Raw genomic sequence first — 17,500 nt, 5'->3', positions numbered from 1 at the left:
GAATGATGAGAGATGGAGGGCCAGAGAGAGACAGCGGGATGGATGGAAAGGGAGAGAGTGAGAGAGAGAAGTAAAGAGAGAGACGAAATGAAAGAAAAAGACTGAGCAAGAGAACAAAAGTGAGAGTGAAAGAGAGTTCCTCAAGAGGATGATTTGATCAGTGCTGATGTGCACCAACACAACTCAAAAGTTTCAACATGAAGGAAGGCATTGTGTGGAAATGGCCACACACTGAAAGCAGCACAAACCTACATAGAAGAGAGGTGAGATAGATACAGAACTAGACAGAGACATTGGAGAGAGAGAGAGAGAACATGAGAGAGAGACAGAGAAAGGGAAATAAAGTAAAGTCTAGGAACTTCTAATCAAACACCAAGTGTAATGTAATGTAATCCACTTTGTTAGAGAACCATTTTAATCTGGTAAAAAAGTTGTGCAGTGCCACTGACAAGACCACCACACCCATAATGCACTGCAGCAAACAGGCTGTTTCCAAGCTGTGAAAAGATCATTCAGCTGCATTATGAATACTGAGTAAGAGAGAAAGAAGAAACTGAACGAGACAGAGAGAGAGACAGCGTGAAATATGGAGATACAGTGAGTGTGTGAGTGTGTGTATGAGTAAGCATGTGTGTGTGTTGTTTCCCAGAGCCGGCAGGTACTGGGGTGGTGAGAGTGGACAGCAGTTGCTGAGGGTTAGACACCAGCTGACTAAACATGCTGAGCGGGCACAACCCTCTGACCCCTGGCATCAGCACATCACCACGGCAACAGCCCATCAGTGCCACAAACAGCCTTGTGTGCGGGCCGGGTCACTGCTGAGAGTGACATACCAGGAGAGAGTGGCAACTGAGCCACGGCCACGCTGCCTAACACTCCTGGCCCCGCCCCTAACACTCCTGGCCCCGCCCCTAACACCCCCAACAATGCCCCCTGATCTGGGTCTGCTCAGAACCCAGCTCCTCTTTCAGACCCTCCTCTCTGGGCTGAGAAGGAAAGACTTGGAAAAGACTGCATGGCTCTGGAGCAACTACCAGAGTTGTTTTCATATTGTGTGTTTGTGTTCATGTGTGTGTGTGAGTGAGTGTGTGTGTGTGTCCGCGAGAGCGAACGAGAGAGCTGTTTAGGGATGACGTCATCCTAATCAGATGTACTTCCTTTTATGGGCATTGGTATGTATGCACCCACACACATACATTCCCATTCATACCACACACACACACACACACAGACACACAGAGAAAAAGAGAGAGAGATCACAAGGGTTGATGTGATGTGTGTGTTCTGGGGGGGATCAGGTGATGTTGTGTCAGTGTTGGTGCCTGTTCTGGCCTGGTCTGGCCTGGCCTGGCCTGGTCTGTAGGATGGGAGGCTCGGGAGCTCAGACGCCCCCTTACTCCTCTCTGAACCCCACCCCCAACCTGAGGATTATGTGTGTGTGTGTGCATGTGTGTACGTGCTGTATAAATAGGAATGTGTGTGTGTAGCTTTTTAACTGTATCCTACTGCATCAGCTGTGATATGAGATATAGGCTCCAAGGGAGGCCAAGTGGCTACTACTGCAGCTGGAGACACACACGCACACACACACACACACACACACACACACACACAGGGCCCAGCCAAAATAAACACCTCCCTCCCCCTAGTCTCCAGCACTGCTGTGATGAGGGGGGTTGCATCTCTGTCTGCTCCTGCTGAAAGACTTCTGGCTCCTCCACACTCCCCCTACCTCCGCCCTGCAGCGCAACCCTCTCAGAGGGACCGCTACTGACACACCATAGTTACTGACACACCATAGTTACTCACACACCATATGGGTACTGACACACTTAACAGCTACAAACGCTATAACTCCTGATATGACACACAGCTACTGACATGCTATGCAGCTACTTCCAGGCCTTCAGCCACCTACCCCTAAACTAGCCCCGTACCTCTAGCCCTCTGCCACCTACCCCTAAACTAGCCCCGTACCTCTAGCCCTCTGCCACCTACGCCTAAACTATCCCCGTACCTCTATCCCTCTGCCACCTACCCCTACCCTAGCCCTGTACCTCTAGCCCTCTGCCCTTTACCCTTGCCCCGTACCCACAGCCCTCTGCCCTGTACCTCTCCCCCCTCCCCCTAGTCAGCCCCCAGAGCTGTCAGCCCCGGAGCTGTCAGGGCTCTCTGCTCTGGCAAAGTGCTGCAATTAATCCATTTCCTCCCAGCAATCCTGGCTGTTCATTAGGCCTTCCCTACCCTTTCATTCCTGTGAGTTGGGTCCTGTGTGTGTGCTTGCATGCGTATGGATGTGTGTGTGTGCAGAGAGAACTGAGAGAAAAAGAAACAGAGGGGGAGAGAGGGAAAGAGAGAAAGGAGGAGGGAGAGAGAAGAACAGATGGAGGAGAGGGGAAGCAGGGGAGAGGAAGAGAGACATATCTACAGAGCGATTCAAAGAAATATTAACAAATGTGAGCAAGTGAAAGACAGAACTGTGAATGAGTGAAAGAAGAGATTGAGAAGTTGTGTGTGTGTGTGTGTGTGTGTGTGTGTGTGTGAGTAAGAGGGGGGGAGGAGAAAGAACAAGAGAGGGAGAATGAAAGAGTTCCTCAAGGAGATAATTTGATCAACGCTGATGTGAACCAACACAACTCCAGACCAAATCTCCGAGCATGAAGGATGGCCCTGTGCCCGCAGTTCTTCTAAAACTCTGTCTGCTGTGTGTTGGTTCACATCAGTTAGACTTCCTGAAACAAAGCAGGTCCTCCTCCTATCATAATCTAATGTATATTTATATTCTCATCCAATGCACCCCCCTTGAGAACCACTTTTGTACTGCATAGAGTAGCATGATGGCCATGAGTTCTAGGGCAAACAGTACTGGGGGAGTCATGGACTGGGGGCTACCCTACCTAAGGGACATGTCCAGACAACAGCAACTTCAAAGCAGAGCGAAAAAACTGAGTGAATCAAAGCTGCGCCCATTAAAGGAAACATCCCCAGGCTGGCCCATTTATCAAACACATGACGTGAAGAAGAAGCCTTCTGGTTGGTTCTCCTCCCTCTCAGAAGAACCCCACTGGAGGTAGTCCTGGTTCTGAGATCCAGCAGAACCTGGGGGGGTCAGGACCTGGGGAGGTCAGGACCTGGGGGGGTCAGGACCTGGGGAGGTCAGGACCTGGGGAGGTCAGGACCTGGGGGGGTCAGGACCTGGGGAGGTCAGGACCTGGGGGGGTCAGGACCTGGGGGCTGCCCTTTGGATCTATGACCAATAGTTAAATCATGGAATGGAAGTGCTTCAGAACATGGGGCTCCTAGTGACCTCTATTGCAAACCAAACAAAACCACACACATACCTAGGCTACACACACACACACACACACACACACAAACCTTGGCTACATACACAGTCACATATACATACCTAGGCTATGTACATACACACACACACACACCTAGGCTAACGCACACACACACACGCACACAGGCTTCATACACACACACACACATACACACCTAGGCTACATACACATATACCTAGGCTACATACACACACACCTAGGTTACATACACACAAACACACACACATAGGCAACATCCATACACACACATACATAAACAGATACAGTAGGCTAAACACACAAACACACACCAAGCCTACACACACAAACACATACGTAGGGTGCACACACACCCAAACATACACATCCTGACTACAAACACACACACACAGAGTCTACCCCTCTTCCTTGTATATAGCACACATTACCGTCCATGAAAAATGATACCCTAAAATTACAACTTGTTCAAGCCTCAAGTGACTTCATGTCTACTACAGCTAGAATGATTTAGTCTTGCCAGCCTCCGCCCCCTAACCAACCCAACCCCTGTCCTGTCCCCACCCCCCTCCATCACACACAAACACACATTCCCTCCATGTAATGTCAAACACATTACACCTCCCCCAGCCTTCTCTTCTCGCCATGCCCCCCCTCCCTGGCCCCCTTACTCTCTCTCTCTCTCTGTCTCTCTCTCTCTCTTTCTCTCTCTCTCCCTTTTTCTCCCTCTTTCTCTCTCTCTCTCCCACACACATCAACCTGTTGGAGCTTTTAGGAGGACACAGTCTAGACTGATCCAGGGTCTCTTACAGTTTCTATGCTTGAGAGGGGTTGAATGGCTAAGAAAGCATTTGAAGGTGTGAGGGATTGGTAGTAGTAGAAGGTGGTAATGTATGTGTGTCCGTGCGTCTGTATGGATGTCTGTGTGTGTGTGAGTGAATGATATGTCTGGTCTGAAAGGCTCCAGAGCTTGTCACTGATGGATCGATTCCTGTATTTGAGGGCGTCTGGACAATGTGAGTGTGTGTTTGTGTGAGTGCGTGTGTATGTGTTTAATGAATTATGGTTTGACAGTTCAGGATGGGCCCGGGGGTGGGGAACAGACAGAGGAAACTCTCTTTCCTCCGAGAGAGAGCGAGGGGGGGGGGGGGGGAGAGAGACACAGAGAGAGAGCAACGGAGAGAGGGGGGGGGGGCTATAAAAAGGAACTGCTCAAAAATGAACATCACCGCCCCTCCCTTCCTCTCGCCATCATCACATAGCTGATTAACAACCCTGGAGACTCCACTCCTGATGACACGACACACGGATAGAGGTGGAGGGGGCTGGGGGGGGAGGGGGGAGAAGAGAAAGAGAGAGAAGAGAAAGAGAGAAGGGAGTTTTATAAAGCAGAGAGCATGTTGTTTCCTACAGTGGTGTTTGAAGAGAGACAGGGAGAGCTAAGCTGAGAAAGACAGACGGACAAATCAAACGCAACGCTCTCGCTACCTGTAGCTTTTACCATCTGCGGCGTAGAGAAATACCTCGTCTCAAATGTGAGAGACCACCACCCCCTACTGGCCAGAGAGAGAACTGCTCTAACTCTGCGGAAGGGTGAGCAGGTTAGATGAAGGAGGGGAGAGAGGGGTGAGGGGAGGAGTGAGGGACTCACCACAGGTGTAGATGACACTGAGGTACTTCCTTGTCCCGGAATAACACGGGTCTCCAAACTCCCTTGTGGACACTCGAACCGAACAGCTCTTCCTCCCCTGGCAACGGGCCGTCAAGACCTCGAGAGACACGCCCGACTGGCAATCTAGGAGAGAGAGAGGGAGGGGGCAGAGAAGGAAAGAGTGGCCAGATTAGGTTTAAATCTGTCTAGCCTACTGTACACTGTACAACAACCAGCGCGTCTATGAGCGATGTGAGAATGCTGATCAAGCTGCTGCACTTCAGAGGAGGACAAAGGGTTACATGAGCTTCTGTCAGCTGCTACAGAGAGCATTTCTATAGTCAAAGAGGTGCACACACTTCGAGAACAGAGAGAGGGACATCTCAGACACACTCTGGCCTACAATGGCTGCAGCACAGGGGCCTCTATCGACAGCCTTCCCAAACAGTCAGCCAACGTTGGCCCCCCATTGTCTCCTGACACCTGATCTGCGTGTGTGTGTTTAAAGAGACAGACCCCCTGTCACCGTGATGGATGGGAGGGTCATCCGTCTTGGAACTGAGCATCTGACATTTCTCTCCTCTCGACTTTTCCCCTCTTGTGTTTCCTCCTTTCCTTCCTTCTCCAATCCTCTCATCCCCTCTCCTCTCTTCTCCTCTCCCATCTTCTCCTCTCTTCTCCTCTCCTCTCTTCTCCCTCCTCCCTCTCTGTCTCAGACCTGTATGATGGAGGACGCTGACCGGCTGCCCATCAGAGGAGATAGTGAACCCAGAGCAGCTATCTGTGAGGATCCCTGTTCCTCAGACTGACCCCAGAGCTCTATGAGCATATCTACTGCGTGACCCGGGGAAGCTACAAAGCGAAGCACCTTAAAGCCAGATGTATGTCTGAAATCTATGTCCAGATATGTCCTGGATCTATATACAGATCAGGACAGTCCATTAACAGTGTGGTAGTGTTCACATTACAATACACTTAACCTCCGTCAACTTGGATAAACAGAAACTACAACCAGAGGAATGGAATCCACTAACAGAACCTGATCTGGACAATGATGACCGCCAACACCTAGAGAGGTAGACGGTTCCTGCCGTCCCGTCCCCCATATCCACTTTCATCACACCTAGCCCCACTCCAACCCCAGCTAGTAGCAAGTCCTTGTCTCTTTCCACAGGCCCATCTGGAAGTAGGCCGGCCGCTCCCCTCGCCGGCCGACCCCCCCTGGGAATGTTGCTAAGGCCTGGTTCTGCATGAACGCCCCCCCCCAGACCTGCCCGACACGCTACGTAAAAACTCAAAACAGAGAGAAAGGACTTCCCCCTTTGAACCCGGATACTGGACCGCAATCCCCCCCCAACCCCCCAACCACACCATGCCCCCTGAGAGATGAGAGGGGGTAAGAACCCACATGTCACAAGTCAACCCACATGTCAACAAGCCTACGACGAATGATGATGAGGGTCAGGGGTCAAATTGTCCATTCAGGAAATAAAGGATAGCCAATCGGGGGAGTGTCTGTGAGACATCTCCATATCCGGTTCTAACCTCTCTGGAATGTTCTAACCAGAAGGGTTGCAGGAGCCATAAAACAATATCAAAGCTGCGTCTTAAAGGGTTTGAACACCAAGATTTCCACAAAATACAGAGAAACGCCAACCTTGGCAATAAACCTGTTTCTGATTCTGATAAAAGATAAATAGACAAATCTATATACAGCATGTATAGACATACTGAAGCATATTCTTCAAGTTCAACATATTATCAATTTAACCAGCTGACAGAAACACTTTCTAAACGTTGTACTATATAATTATTTTGGAGTAAAACCCAAAATATATACCTAAAGAGTAATGTTCTTCGGGTTGAAACGGGCTCCAATCCCAAATAGTTTATTATACATGAATGCCTCAAAAACGATATACTATATATGGATACATTGCAACTATATTTATACACAGACCATATTCTACACTTAATACAGTTGTGTATCCAATACTATCCAAACACATCATTATTATTTAACTTCACTCAGGGCAGGTATTGAATAACAGTATTCTAACTTCCTTTAAGCATGAACTCTGTAGTAGAGGGTCTAAAGCGGTCCTCCAGCCCAGCCTCCTCTGGCTCACACCAGCATGGTCTATAGATATGTGGAGCCCCCTGCTGAATGCTGACCTCCAGGTGGTGAGGATCCGTTTGGACCCGGTCCCGGATGAAGGGGGGGTGGAGGACGTACCCAGGTCACCCCAGCGGGGGCTGACACAGTGTAATCCCTCACCCAGGATGTAGCAGGGTGGTGGAACACAACCTGGGAACCAGACACCATAAAACACCCCCACACTGAGAAGGTTGGACAGTTCTCACTGTCTACTTGCCCCCCTACACACACACACACACACACACACATTCACACACCACCAGCTCAGAAGTCCCCCTCCCCAGTCCTGTAAAAGGAAGCTTGAAGACCACCAAATTACAATTTAACACATGAGTTGTAGGGAGCATTGAAGGGAGTTTTGTGTGTAGGGTGTAGGGAGTCAGGTGGCTGAGCGGTTAGGGAATCGGGCTAGTAATCAGAAGGGTGCTGGTTCGATTCCCAGCCGTGCAAAATGACGTTGTGTCCTTGGGCAAGGAACTTCACCCTACTTGTCTCAGGGGAATGTCCCTGTACTTACTGTAAGTTGCTCTGGATAAGAGCGTCTGCTAAATGACTAAATGTAAATGTGTGTGTCTGTGTGTGTGGAGGTGTCTGTGTGTGTGTAGGTGTGTGTGTATGTGGTATGTAGGTGTCTGTGTTCTCTCTGTAAACCTCCTCGACTCCTGCCGTGTTCGTTGTGTGCTCCCACCTCTCTTCCTTTCCTGAAGGATTCTATCAGTGCGTGTCACGCTGAAAGCCTTCCCCAGGACCCCAAGGCTGAGTGATAGACAGGCCCCCATTAGCCAGGCCTTTGATTCGCCGTCATGGTGATTAGCAAAGCAGGGGGCCCAGCCAGGGGGTTTGGGGGAGGGGGTGGGGGTAGCAGTCTGGCAGACACATACACAGACAGAGGAGGATTCTGCACCCCCCCTCCACACACACACACACACACACACACACACACACACACAAACACACACACACACACACACACAAAGATAGCCCTCAAAGTTCTGCTCATCTTAGAGATTCTCTCAAGCCTATCCCTGACCAACATGATCATGCTACACACAACACACACACAACACACACACAGAGGATCTGCACAGATTAAAACGGCATTCCTGGAAGTTGACCTCCACTGGCTCCCATTAGCAGAGGTAACACAGACAGACAGGCATGTGACAGGCAGTCCACACACACACACACACACACACACACACACACACACACACACACACACACACACAGAAGACCATGTGTACCCACTATCTTCCTCTGCTACCCCTGCCGCCACCCCCAAATCAAATAACCTTTCACCTGACCTACACCCACCCAGAACAGGGTCATATATAAAGGCCCCTGTCCACACACACACTCTCTTATAACCTCGCAACCTGCCACTTGGTCAAGAGCAGCAGAATAACTTATCTGACAGTACTTCCTGCTACCTTAAACAAACTTTCCCTGAATGATCTACAATAACAAAACAAACATTTTGGCAACGAACACACACAAGGATACGCCCCCACACACAACTTTCCTGGAAGGCGCAAGACAATGAGTGTCTTGCGAATGTTCTCCAGAGGAACCCTGCACCTCCTCTCCTGAGTGAGTCATCTCTACCATCTGATACGGGGCTGTACGGTTCTGTCCCTCAACCTGGTGCTGGGATGTTGACCACCAACACTCCTTTGAAACGGATGCAGGAGCTACTGTAGGTTTGCCACACGCATATCTCTATCTGCTGTCACTGGGAGATACCCAGTCTTCTCAGCACACACACACATACACAAATCAAAGAAACAGAAAAATATAGGAGATATGCATTCATGTACATACATGTATACACACACAGACAAGCGCACACAATGTCTGCTGCGTGGGTGTGTGTGTAAGTTGATATCAGATTATCCGTTGAGTCAGAGGGGGCAGGGGGGGTGAGTGTGAAAACAATCTCAGGGAGTCTAAACAGTATGTGTCCCTCCCGCCGGCCCAGCCACTTCCTGGGGTCACTTCCTGGTATTCAGGATCAGTGTCCCCTCCACACAGGCATGGACCCTGGGCTCTGCTATCGCTATGACAACCCCAGAACGATCAAACATGCTCACACTATTCCAGGACTGAGAAAACAGACAGAGTAGTGTGTGAATGCGTGTTTGTGTGTGTTTGTGTGTGTTTGTGTGTGTTGACGCCACCCGGAGGTGTCTGCAGGCTGAATCATTATGTACTCTGTATCTAGACCCTGTGTTCTGTAATCTCACATGGTCAACAAGTCTCATAACATAACAAAAATGGACAATAAAGTTTTGTTTAATTCAAACCACCAAGACTCCAGCTCCAGGCTAGTGATGTGCCCAGGAAACAAGGAGACTCTAGACTATAAAAAGAAAAGTACGTTTTTGAAAAAAGAAAAATAGAAAGAAAAGACACATGCCAAACATGGAGGCCAATTTGGATGTCAGGAGGTGTGTGTGACACTAATGGAGGAGATGAGAGAGAGAGGAGGGATAAAGGAAGAGGATAAGAGAGCAGGGAGGAGGGCTGAAGGAATGGGAAAGGAGAGAGGAGAGAGGAGTGCTGGACGTTCTCTTTGAGGATTCTCCCCACACCGACAGCTCTGTCCACAGCCCAGCACCAGGCCAGAGGAACGCACAGATCAAACAGGACCAGTCTACAGTATGTGTACAGTGTGTGTGTGTGTGTGTGTGTGTGAGACTGGAGCAGGTGTCAGGAACAGTCTAGGTTCAGGTGGTACAGGTGGAGCTCCTCAGGCAACTCTACTGTTAGACCACTAACCACACACACACACACTTACGTACACACGCTCAGACCCACACAGGTTGGTTTTCACACACACGCACACCACCAACACATGCACACCATCACAGACCGACATTTCCATTATTAGTGAATACAGCATGATTAAAGAGCTCTGACCATACACACAAAGCTTAGGGAGAGAGGTTAGAGCGTTTACAGATAATTAACACTGTTCCGCAGAGCTGTCACTCAACACGGCTAGCTTCCTCCTCCAGTGACAAGGAGGCCACATCAAAGCATGACAGACGGGGGTTCCTGCTTGGCCACCACTAACTACTGTCTGTCACTGAATGAATGTGGTTGTGTGTGTGGTGGAGTGTGTGTGTGTGTGTTTGGGGGGGGGGGGAGGGCAGAGAATGGAGAAAGACAGAAGCTGAAGGATGTGTATATGGTGTGTGTGTGTGTCTAACTCATATTTGAAACGATTATCTCGCCTATTGTAACATCCTCCTACTGTTACAGTACAGGACAATCAGTCTAATGCACGGATGCAAGCTACTGTATTCATTGTCCCTGGGAAACTCTCTCTCTCTGTCATCCCAGGACCACCTGGCGGTGTGGCGCTGACACCAGCGGCCCGTCACAACCTGCTCCCACACGGCACAAAGGGGACAGACACACAATGGCGTTCTTCATATCTGTCTCTGATTACCATGTGACTGACATCTGATTCAGCCTGCTGACCCAGTCGCGACGCCTCCGACGCACGCCGGTGTGTGCGCGCAAACACGCACACCGGCGTGCGAGCGCACACACACAGATACACAGGTACACACAGGAACACACTTACATAGGAACTCACTGCGTAACACACCATCCCACTCCAGGGCATGTCCCAGTACATTGTTTGAATAGTGAATCATGACAAATGACACCGGACACTAGTCCTGCCTGACCCACACCTTCAACCAGACCCTCCTCTACCTAACACAATGTCTCCACACATACACACACACACACACACCAGGGGCCACTATGTCTCTGATCTTAAGGCAATGTCTCCACACACACACTCTACACAAAACATCTGAAATGCCAGATACAACGTATGATTCTTATCTTTTGGGAAATTGTGAAAAGGTCTTAATGTGTAATTATCAATAAACCTATTTCTGGGATTATTGTCTTAAAACCCCAGGCCCTGTGTGACAGCGCCCAGCTAACACTAGAGATGGCCAACACAGCAGTAGCCATGGTAACAGTGACACCTGTCATGGTTCCAAGAATGCAGCTATTAAAATTCCCTTCAACAAGAATGAGCTACATCTGATCATCTCTTTACAGTATCCACACACACACACACACACACACACACACACACACACACACACACGCACACAAAACTTAATACTGTCCCTTACTACGAGCCAAGCTCTCGAAATGACAGAGACATCTGATATACATTCCACTCCTATTCCCCTGGCAGTGTGTGTATGTGTGTGTGTGTATGTGTGTTGTTTTCTATCTCAATGTCCTCTCAAACTTGAGCAACAGTTAACATGAACATGACACAAACCACTTCAAACCAAACCCACGTGATGCCACAACACTGCAGAGCTACAAAGTGTCTTCACGCCAGGTCTTCTCCTCTGTCTGAGCCTGGCCTCAGAGAGGCTCTGTCTGAGCCTGGCCTCAGAGTGGCTCTGTCTGAGCCTGGCCTCAGAGTGGCTCTGTCTGAGCCTGGCCTCAGAGTGGCTCTGTCTGAGCCTGGCCTCAGAGAGGCTCTGTCTGAGCCTGGCCTCAGAGTGGCTCTGTCTGAGCCTGGCCTCAGAGAGGCTCTGTCTGAGCCTGGCCTCAGAGTGGCTCTGTCTGAGCCTGGCCTCAGAGTGGCTCTGTCTGAGCCTGGCCTCAGAGAGGCTATGTCTGAGCCTGGCCTCAGAGTGGCTCTGTCTGAGCCTGGACTCAGAGAGGCTCTGTCTGAGCCTGGCCTCAGAGTGGCTCTGTCTGAGCCTGGCCTCAGAGTGGCTCTGTCTGAGCCTGGCCTCAGAGAGGCTCTGTCTGAGCCTGGCCTCAGAGAGGCTCTGTCTGAGCCTGGCCTCAGAGTGGCTCTGTCTGAGCCTGGCCTCAGAGGGGCTCTGTCTGAGCCTGGCCTCAGAGGGGCTCTGTCTGAGCCTGGCCTCAGAGTGGCTCTGTCTGAGCCGGCCCTTAGAGAGGCTTTGCATGAGCCTGGCCTCAGAGTGGCTTTAGGACCATTACAGGTGTGTGTAGAGTCCACCTAGTTGCTTCTCAGTCTAGATCTGATCTGAAGTTTGGTCCCAAAGCCTCCACAACTCTGCACTACAAGCCACTACACACAGTTAGTCAGCCAGCCAGTGAGGGAAGGTAGAGAACAATTCATTTAACCTGCATTGGAGACAGGCTGACATGACAGTGTCTGGGAATGTGATTGGTAAGAGAGTGTTGGAGGGTATTCAAGTTGTACGTTTATAGCCATTTGTAACAAATGCAGGTACAGATCCAGGCTCAGCAGCGGCAGGTGGTGAGTCTGCTGGAGCAGGAGGTGGTGGAGAGGGACAGCAGAGGGACACGGGGGGACTAGAGTGGCGGTCTCACCTACGGACGGCGCCCTCCAGTGGTGGGGAGGACACTCCAGGATGCCCTGCTGGGTCCGTCCAAACATGGCGGAGTAGACAGCGATCTGCATGCCCTGCTTGCAGCTCAGCTTCATCCTCTCCTCCTCACACGCCACCTTGCTCTTATACTCGTCTGAGAGGATGGAGGGGATGGAGGGACAGATGGAGGGCATGGAGGAAGGGATTGGAGTGAAGGAGAGGAAAGGAAGGAAAGATGGGTGGGGCGAAAGATGGAGAGAGGGAGGAATAGAGAGGACAAGAGAGAGAGAGAGAGAGAGAGAGAGAGAGAGAGAGAGAGAGAGAGAGAGAGAGAGAGCATGAGGGTGTGAGCCACAAAAACACTTGGATATTACTTTCGTGCTGCAGCAGACTGCTTGGTGATGTGAATTTGAGGAGAGGTCCTGTCTTTAGAAGCCATTTATGCTGGTCATAAACTAATGAGAAAGGGATGGATTCATAATAACTAGGAAAACACAGAGATGGGCTTTTCAGTGGGCATGTGCAGCCATGTACTGGCATTCCAGATTAGACACATAACAGTTGACCTGTAACAGAGTAGGTCTACTGGCTCTGAGGGGAGCTGAAAAGGAATGCAGCAGTGAGTGGGAGAGAGAGAGAATGAGAGAAAGAGAGAGCGGCTCCAGCATCATTCCTCCCCCCCTCTCCCCTTCTCTCTCTCTCTCTCTCTCTCTCTCTCTCTCTCTCTCTCTCTCTCTCTCTCTCTCTCTCTCTCTCTCTCTCTCTCTCTCCCTCCCTCCCTCCCTCCCTCCCTCCCTGCCTCCCTCCCTTCCTCCTTCCTTCCTTCCTTCCTTTCATGGGCAGTGACACCTGCCCGTTGCACCTCACTAGCATCCCATGAAGCCATTCTGCTGTGCCCGGAGAGAAGTCATTGGTTAAGTGACAAAGAACAAAGAGCTGTTGATTGGATGGCTTTCTGGTGGAGAAGAGAAAGGGGAGGGGTCAGTGGATTAGTGCCCGCTCCTGGTCAGTTGAGTGTGACTGCCTGTCCACTGTAGAGTCACACACACACACACACACCAACACACACAGGGTCGTAAAAGGTGACTTCACTCTGGGTGGGATTAGAACACTGTTTTACTTCCTCTGGAATGATCCACTCTGCTAGCTCCGGAGAGAGAGGCATGGGGTGAGTGTAAAAGGGGGTGGGAGGGAGAAAGGGGGGTCGGAGATGGAGGAGAGCGAGACCAAAAGAATAACAGAGAGGAGGAGAATGTGAGGGATGTGGTACTGAGAGACTTACAAGGCCTGCACTTGTAGCCCACAGTGAGGTGTCTGCTGGGGCTGCCAGGACACTGGTCTGTCCCGAAGAGACGGCTGTTAACCACAACCTGACAGCTCCTCCTGTCCTGGCACTCATCCAACATCTTCTACAGGGAGGGAGGGAGGGAGGGGGAGGGGGGGAGGGGAGGAAGGGGAGAGAGAGAACAATTCAGAGAACAAAGTCAGCGCTGGTGAGACCGGCGGCAAACAAACTTAAAACCACTTCAAACGCCCTCCTTCCAAGGCGGGTATTCTATGGGAATACTGCTACTGACAGGAAACTACCTAGCATAGGAGCTAACCCCGCCTTCTCCTCTCTTCTCCTCTCTTCTCCTCTCTTCTCCTCTCTTCTCCTCTCTTCTCCTCTCTTCTCCTCTCTTCTCCTCTCTTCTCCTCTCTTCTCTTCATCTCCAGTTACTCCCCTGTACCTCCCTGTGGTTGGGTCACACAGGTAAGTGCATTCCACAACACGGGAATTCTCCCTCGGCATATCGTTCCCAGGACCCACAGGAAATTAAAATGCTTCGGAGAACTCCCATGAGTCACCTCTCCCCTCCCCTGCCCTGCCCACCTCTCCTCCCTTAGACTCAAGAGTCCTTTCCTATCTTCTCTTTCTTCTTTTCTCCTCTCTTCTCTTTTTTTTTGCCGGTACTGCCCACCTGTTGTGTTGGGTATTTACAACTTTGGTTTACCGCCATGGGGTGAATCTCGCCAGGTGAACCGCGAGTGTCCCTGTAAAAATCTAACGCGCCGCCCACGTGGATGTGAAGCATGTCTGCAGCCTTACCTCGCACGCTGACATGTTGCCACGCGTCATTAGAGGAACACAACTCTCAGGGAGACGTTACAGAGAAATGAAACACAACTACCCCACACACCTCCACCCCACACACTCCTACCCCACATGCTGCCAGACTGACTACATCTCTGGAAACACCTATCACTGACCACAGGTGGAGCACAGTTTACAGCAGCAAATGAAGAGGGTGATGTCATCAGGTACTATAAGACGTTCTATCAGCAGGTTGTAAAGCTGGGGATTGAGGGGACACTCACATTCCTGCTGGCTTGAGACAAAACCAAACACCATGGAGGAGCACGATTCGAAAAAACACCCTTGTCTCTCATGGGGTAACCAAGGAGATTGCTGTGTAGCAGAAACCTTCACTGGAGTACGTGTGTGTACGTGTGTGTTTGTGTGTCTCCACACAAACACACACAAAAGGCTTCCGGTCCAGCCACAACCAAATCAATTTAAGAGAGAATAGCTTTGTGTGTGGGAGCCAGGGCCAGACTGGCTCCCCTACAGAGGAACAAGCTCAGCTCTGGCGTGTCAGCACTGACCCTGCAGTCTATTAAGGGAGGGAGGGAAAGTCAGAGAGAGATACAGAAAGAGAGAGAGACATAGAGGGAGAGAAATATCGAGAGAGATGTTGCAAGGGAGAGCGAGCTACAGACGGTGAAAGAGGGAGTCAGATGGCTGAACGGTTAGGGAATCAGGCTAGTAATCAGAAGGTTGCCAGTTCGATTCCCGGCCGTGCACAATGACGTTGTGTCTTTGGGCAAGGCACTTTACCCTACTTGCCTCGGGGAGAATGTCCCTGTACTTGCTGTAAGTCGCTCTGGATACGAGCGTCTGCTAAATGACTACATGTAAAATGTAAGAGAGAAATACAGAGATACGAACAGAGAGAGAATTCCATGAAGATAAACCAACATCAGCTAAGACATCACAGGTACCTGCAGGGCAGTAGACACAGAACAGTGTGAGTCATCCTCTCGTGGGCGTGTCTCTGTGAAGGCTTGGTGATAGGCCGGGCACTGCAGGGGGTGGGAGGGGCCTCTCCTGCCGTAGAAAGCTGTTTGGACGGTGATTGTGGTGCGGGGCGGGCAGCGCACAGACAGGATGTCTCCGTCACACGCCTGCTCGGTGTAGTTCCTCAACACTTTGGACAGGTAACCTAAAAGAAGAGGATGCCACAGCAACGGTTACTAAGGACACGCCCTGAAGGCAACCATCTGTGTCTTTCTTGTTTTTATCTCTCTGAGCAAACCCATCCTGACAGCTGGGATGATTGTGTGTGTGAGGTCTGTCAGGGTGGAGGGGGGAGGCCTGTGCGTGTCTAATTCACCAGGAAGTTCAAATGCAGCATTCACAGTGTGTCTTTACACAAGCCGTCTTTACAATTGGTCCACTGTACAAAAACATCATTCAGAATAAATAGAATCAGCTTAGCAAAGCAGACAGAAACCTAGTGCACCCGCAAACACACACCCACGCACACACACACAGTTCAGTATTGCTTGCTTCGTCTGACATGGGTTGGACAACCTCAGGGCCTCCTCTCGCCTCCTTCCTTTCTCCTAATCCCTAATTTCATGGTGATGTCATACAGAGAGGCGTTATCGTGTAGCGTGGTGAGTGTGTAGCGAGTGTGCAGACTTCTGTTTGTTGTTATTGTTCAGTACCACGCTCTGTGGAACACACACACCGTGAAAACCAAAGGGGGAACGCCTCTGTGGTCTCTCCTACGCACACACACGCACTTTGGAGGAACCTTGAGGAAGATTCCCTCCATGGTCCATTAGTTGTGTTACACATCAACAAGCCCTGACAAACAAGTGTCTTCAGTCAACTGTCTCAGACATGGCTCCAGGCCTGGCATACCACACACCACACAGATGCTAGGATAAACCCTCAGCGTCATTAGCTACATTAGCATCCAGCCCTGCTGGAGAATAGACCGTGTGTATTGGGAGCTGGTTAAGACTCTCTAGCTTAGCTGAAAGCTGCCTGTAAGCCTAGCTAACCGAGACTAAAGCTAAAGTCTGGTGTTTGAGAGAGGTTTGTTTGGAGCCTCTTCTCAAGCTCAGTTCCAGGGATTGCACTGCACGCCTTGTCAGAGCCTGTCAGTCAGCCTGTCCGTCAGTCTGTCCGTCCGTCAGTCAGCCTGTCAGTCAGTCAGTCTGTCTGTCCGTCAGTCAAAAGGGCCTAACCTCTTCACAAAGCAACGGCACCATTAACATTCCTGCCTGTGCGAGGGATAGAGCAGATAAAGGGGAGAGCACTGCTTGCTTCCTTTCTTTCCTTCCCTCTTTCTTTCCTATGGTGTCTATTTCTCCTTCTTTCCGGAACCTTTCAGTCAAGCTGACTGGCAGCTGGTGAAGAACCATTCAGACCACAGCCTACAGAGAGCTGGGAACTGCTTCCAATCATGCATGTCTACTCACAGGCCTTCATTGATAAAAACAAGCTTTATAACTCCAGTGTATGGATAAGCACTGCTTATTTATTGTTTTGGATAGTGTAGAGAAGTACATGTCAAATCATGTATAGACACATACAAACTGACACCGGTCTCACAAGCGTATTGAGACACAGCTTTATCAGTCCATTGTGTGTGTGGAGTGTGTGCGGAGTGTGTGTGGAGCCGTGGGAGAACACTGATATGTGTGAGCCTCTGCAGCAGTAAAACCAGACCAGGCGGGTATTCCAGAAAGCAGGTTATGCAACATATGGGTTCCATTCCATTCCACTCCATTCTGGAATCCCCCCCAGGGTCATGAAGGCTAGGGCACAACAGCAGCAGTAGGACGTTCCCAATAAGACGCTTCCACTTTACTGCTGTCATCTTGAAAGCCGCAGTTGACATTGTAGCAGGCTGAGGCGCACACACACACACAAACACACACAGGCGTGTTGGCCTTGCCC

General features: G+C 50.4%; 1 protein-coding gene across 2 annotated transcripts in view; it reads right to left on the bottom strand.

Annotated features, from left to right (window-relative positions):
• The window catches only part of LOC134025302 (protein eva-1 homolog A), a 54,382-nt gene that overhangs the window by 23,349 nt on the left and 13,533 nt on the right, over positions 1–17,500 (bottom strand). The window contains exons 2-5 of one of the 2 annotated variants that reach the window (XM_062468239.1): positions 15,529–15,749; positions 13,769–13,895; positions 12,488–12,640; positions 4,975–5,118 (exon numbers count right to left, since the gene is read on the bottom strand). In XM_062468239.1, the coding sequence (XP_062324223.1) occupies positions 4,975–5,118; positions 12,488–12,640; positions 13,769–13,895; positions 15,529–15,749 (645 nt within the window). Of the gene's footprint in view, positions 1–4,974; positions 5,119–12,487; positions 12,641–13,768; positions 13,896–14,073; positions 14,154–15,528; positions 15,750–17,500 lie in introns of those variants that run through there. The other variant, XM_062468241.1, reaches the window with a different exon arrangement.

The sequence above is a fragment of the Osmerus eperlanus genome, chromosome 8 (assembly GCF_963692335.1).
Source record: "Osmerus eperlanus chromosome 8, fOsmEpe2.1, whole genome shotgun sequence".
NCBI classification, from domain to species: Eukaryota; Metazoa; Chordata; class Actinopteri; order Osmeriformes; family Osmeridae; genus Osmerus; species Osmerus eperlanus.
This window is presented reverse-complemented; position numbering and strand designations above follow the sequence as displayed.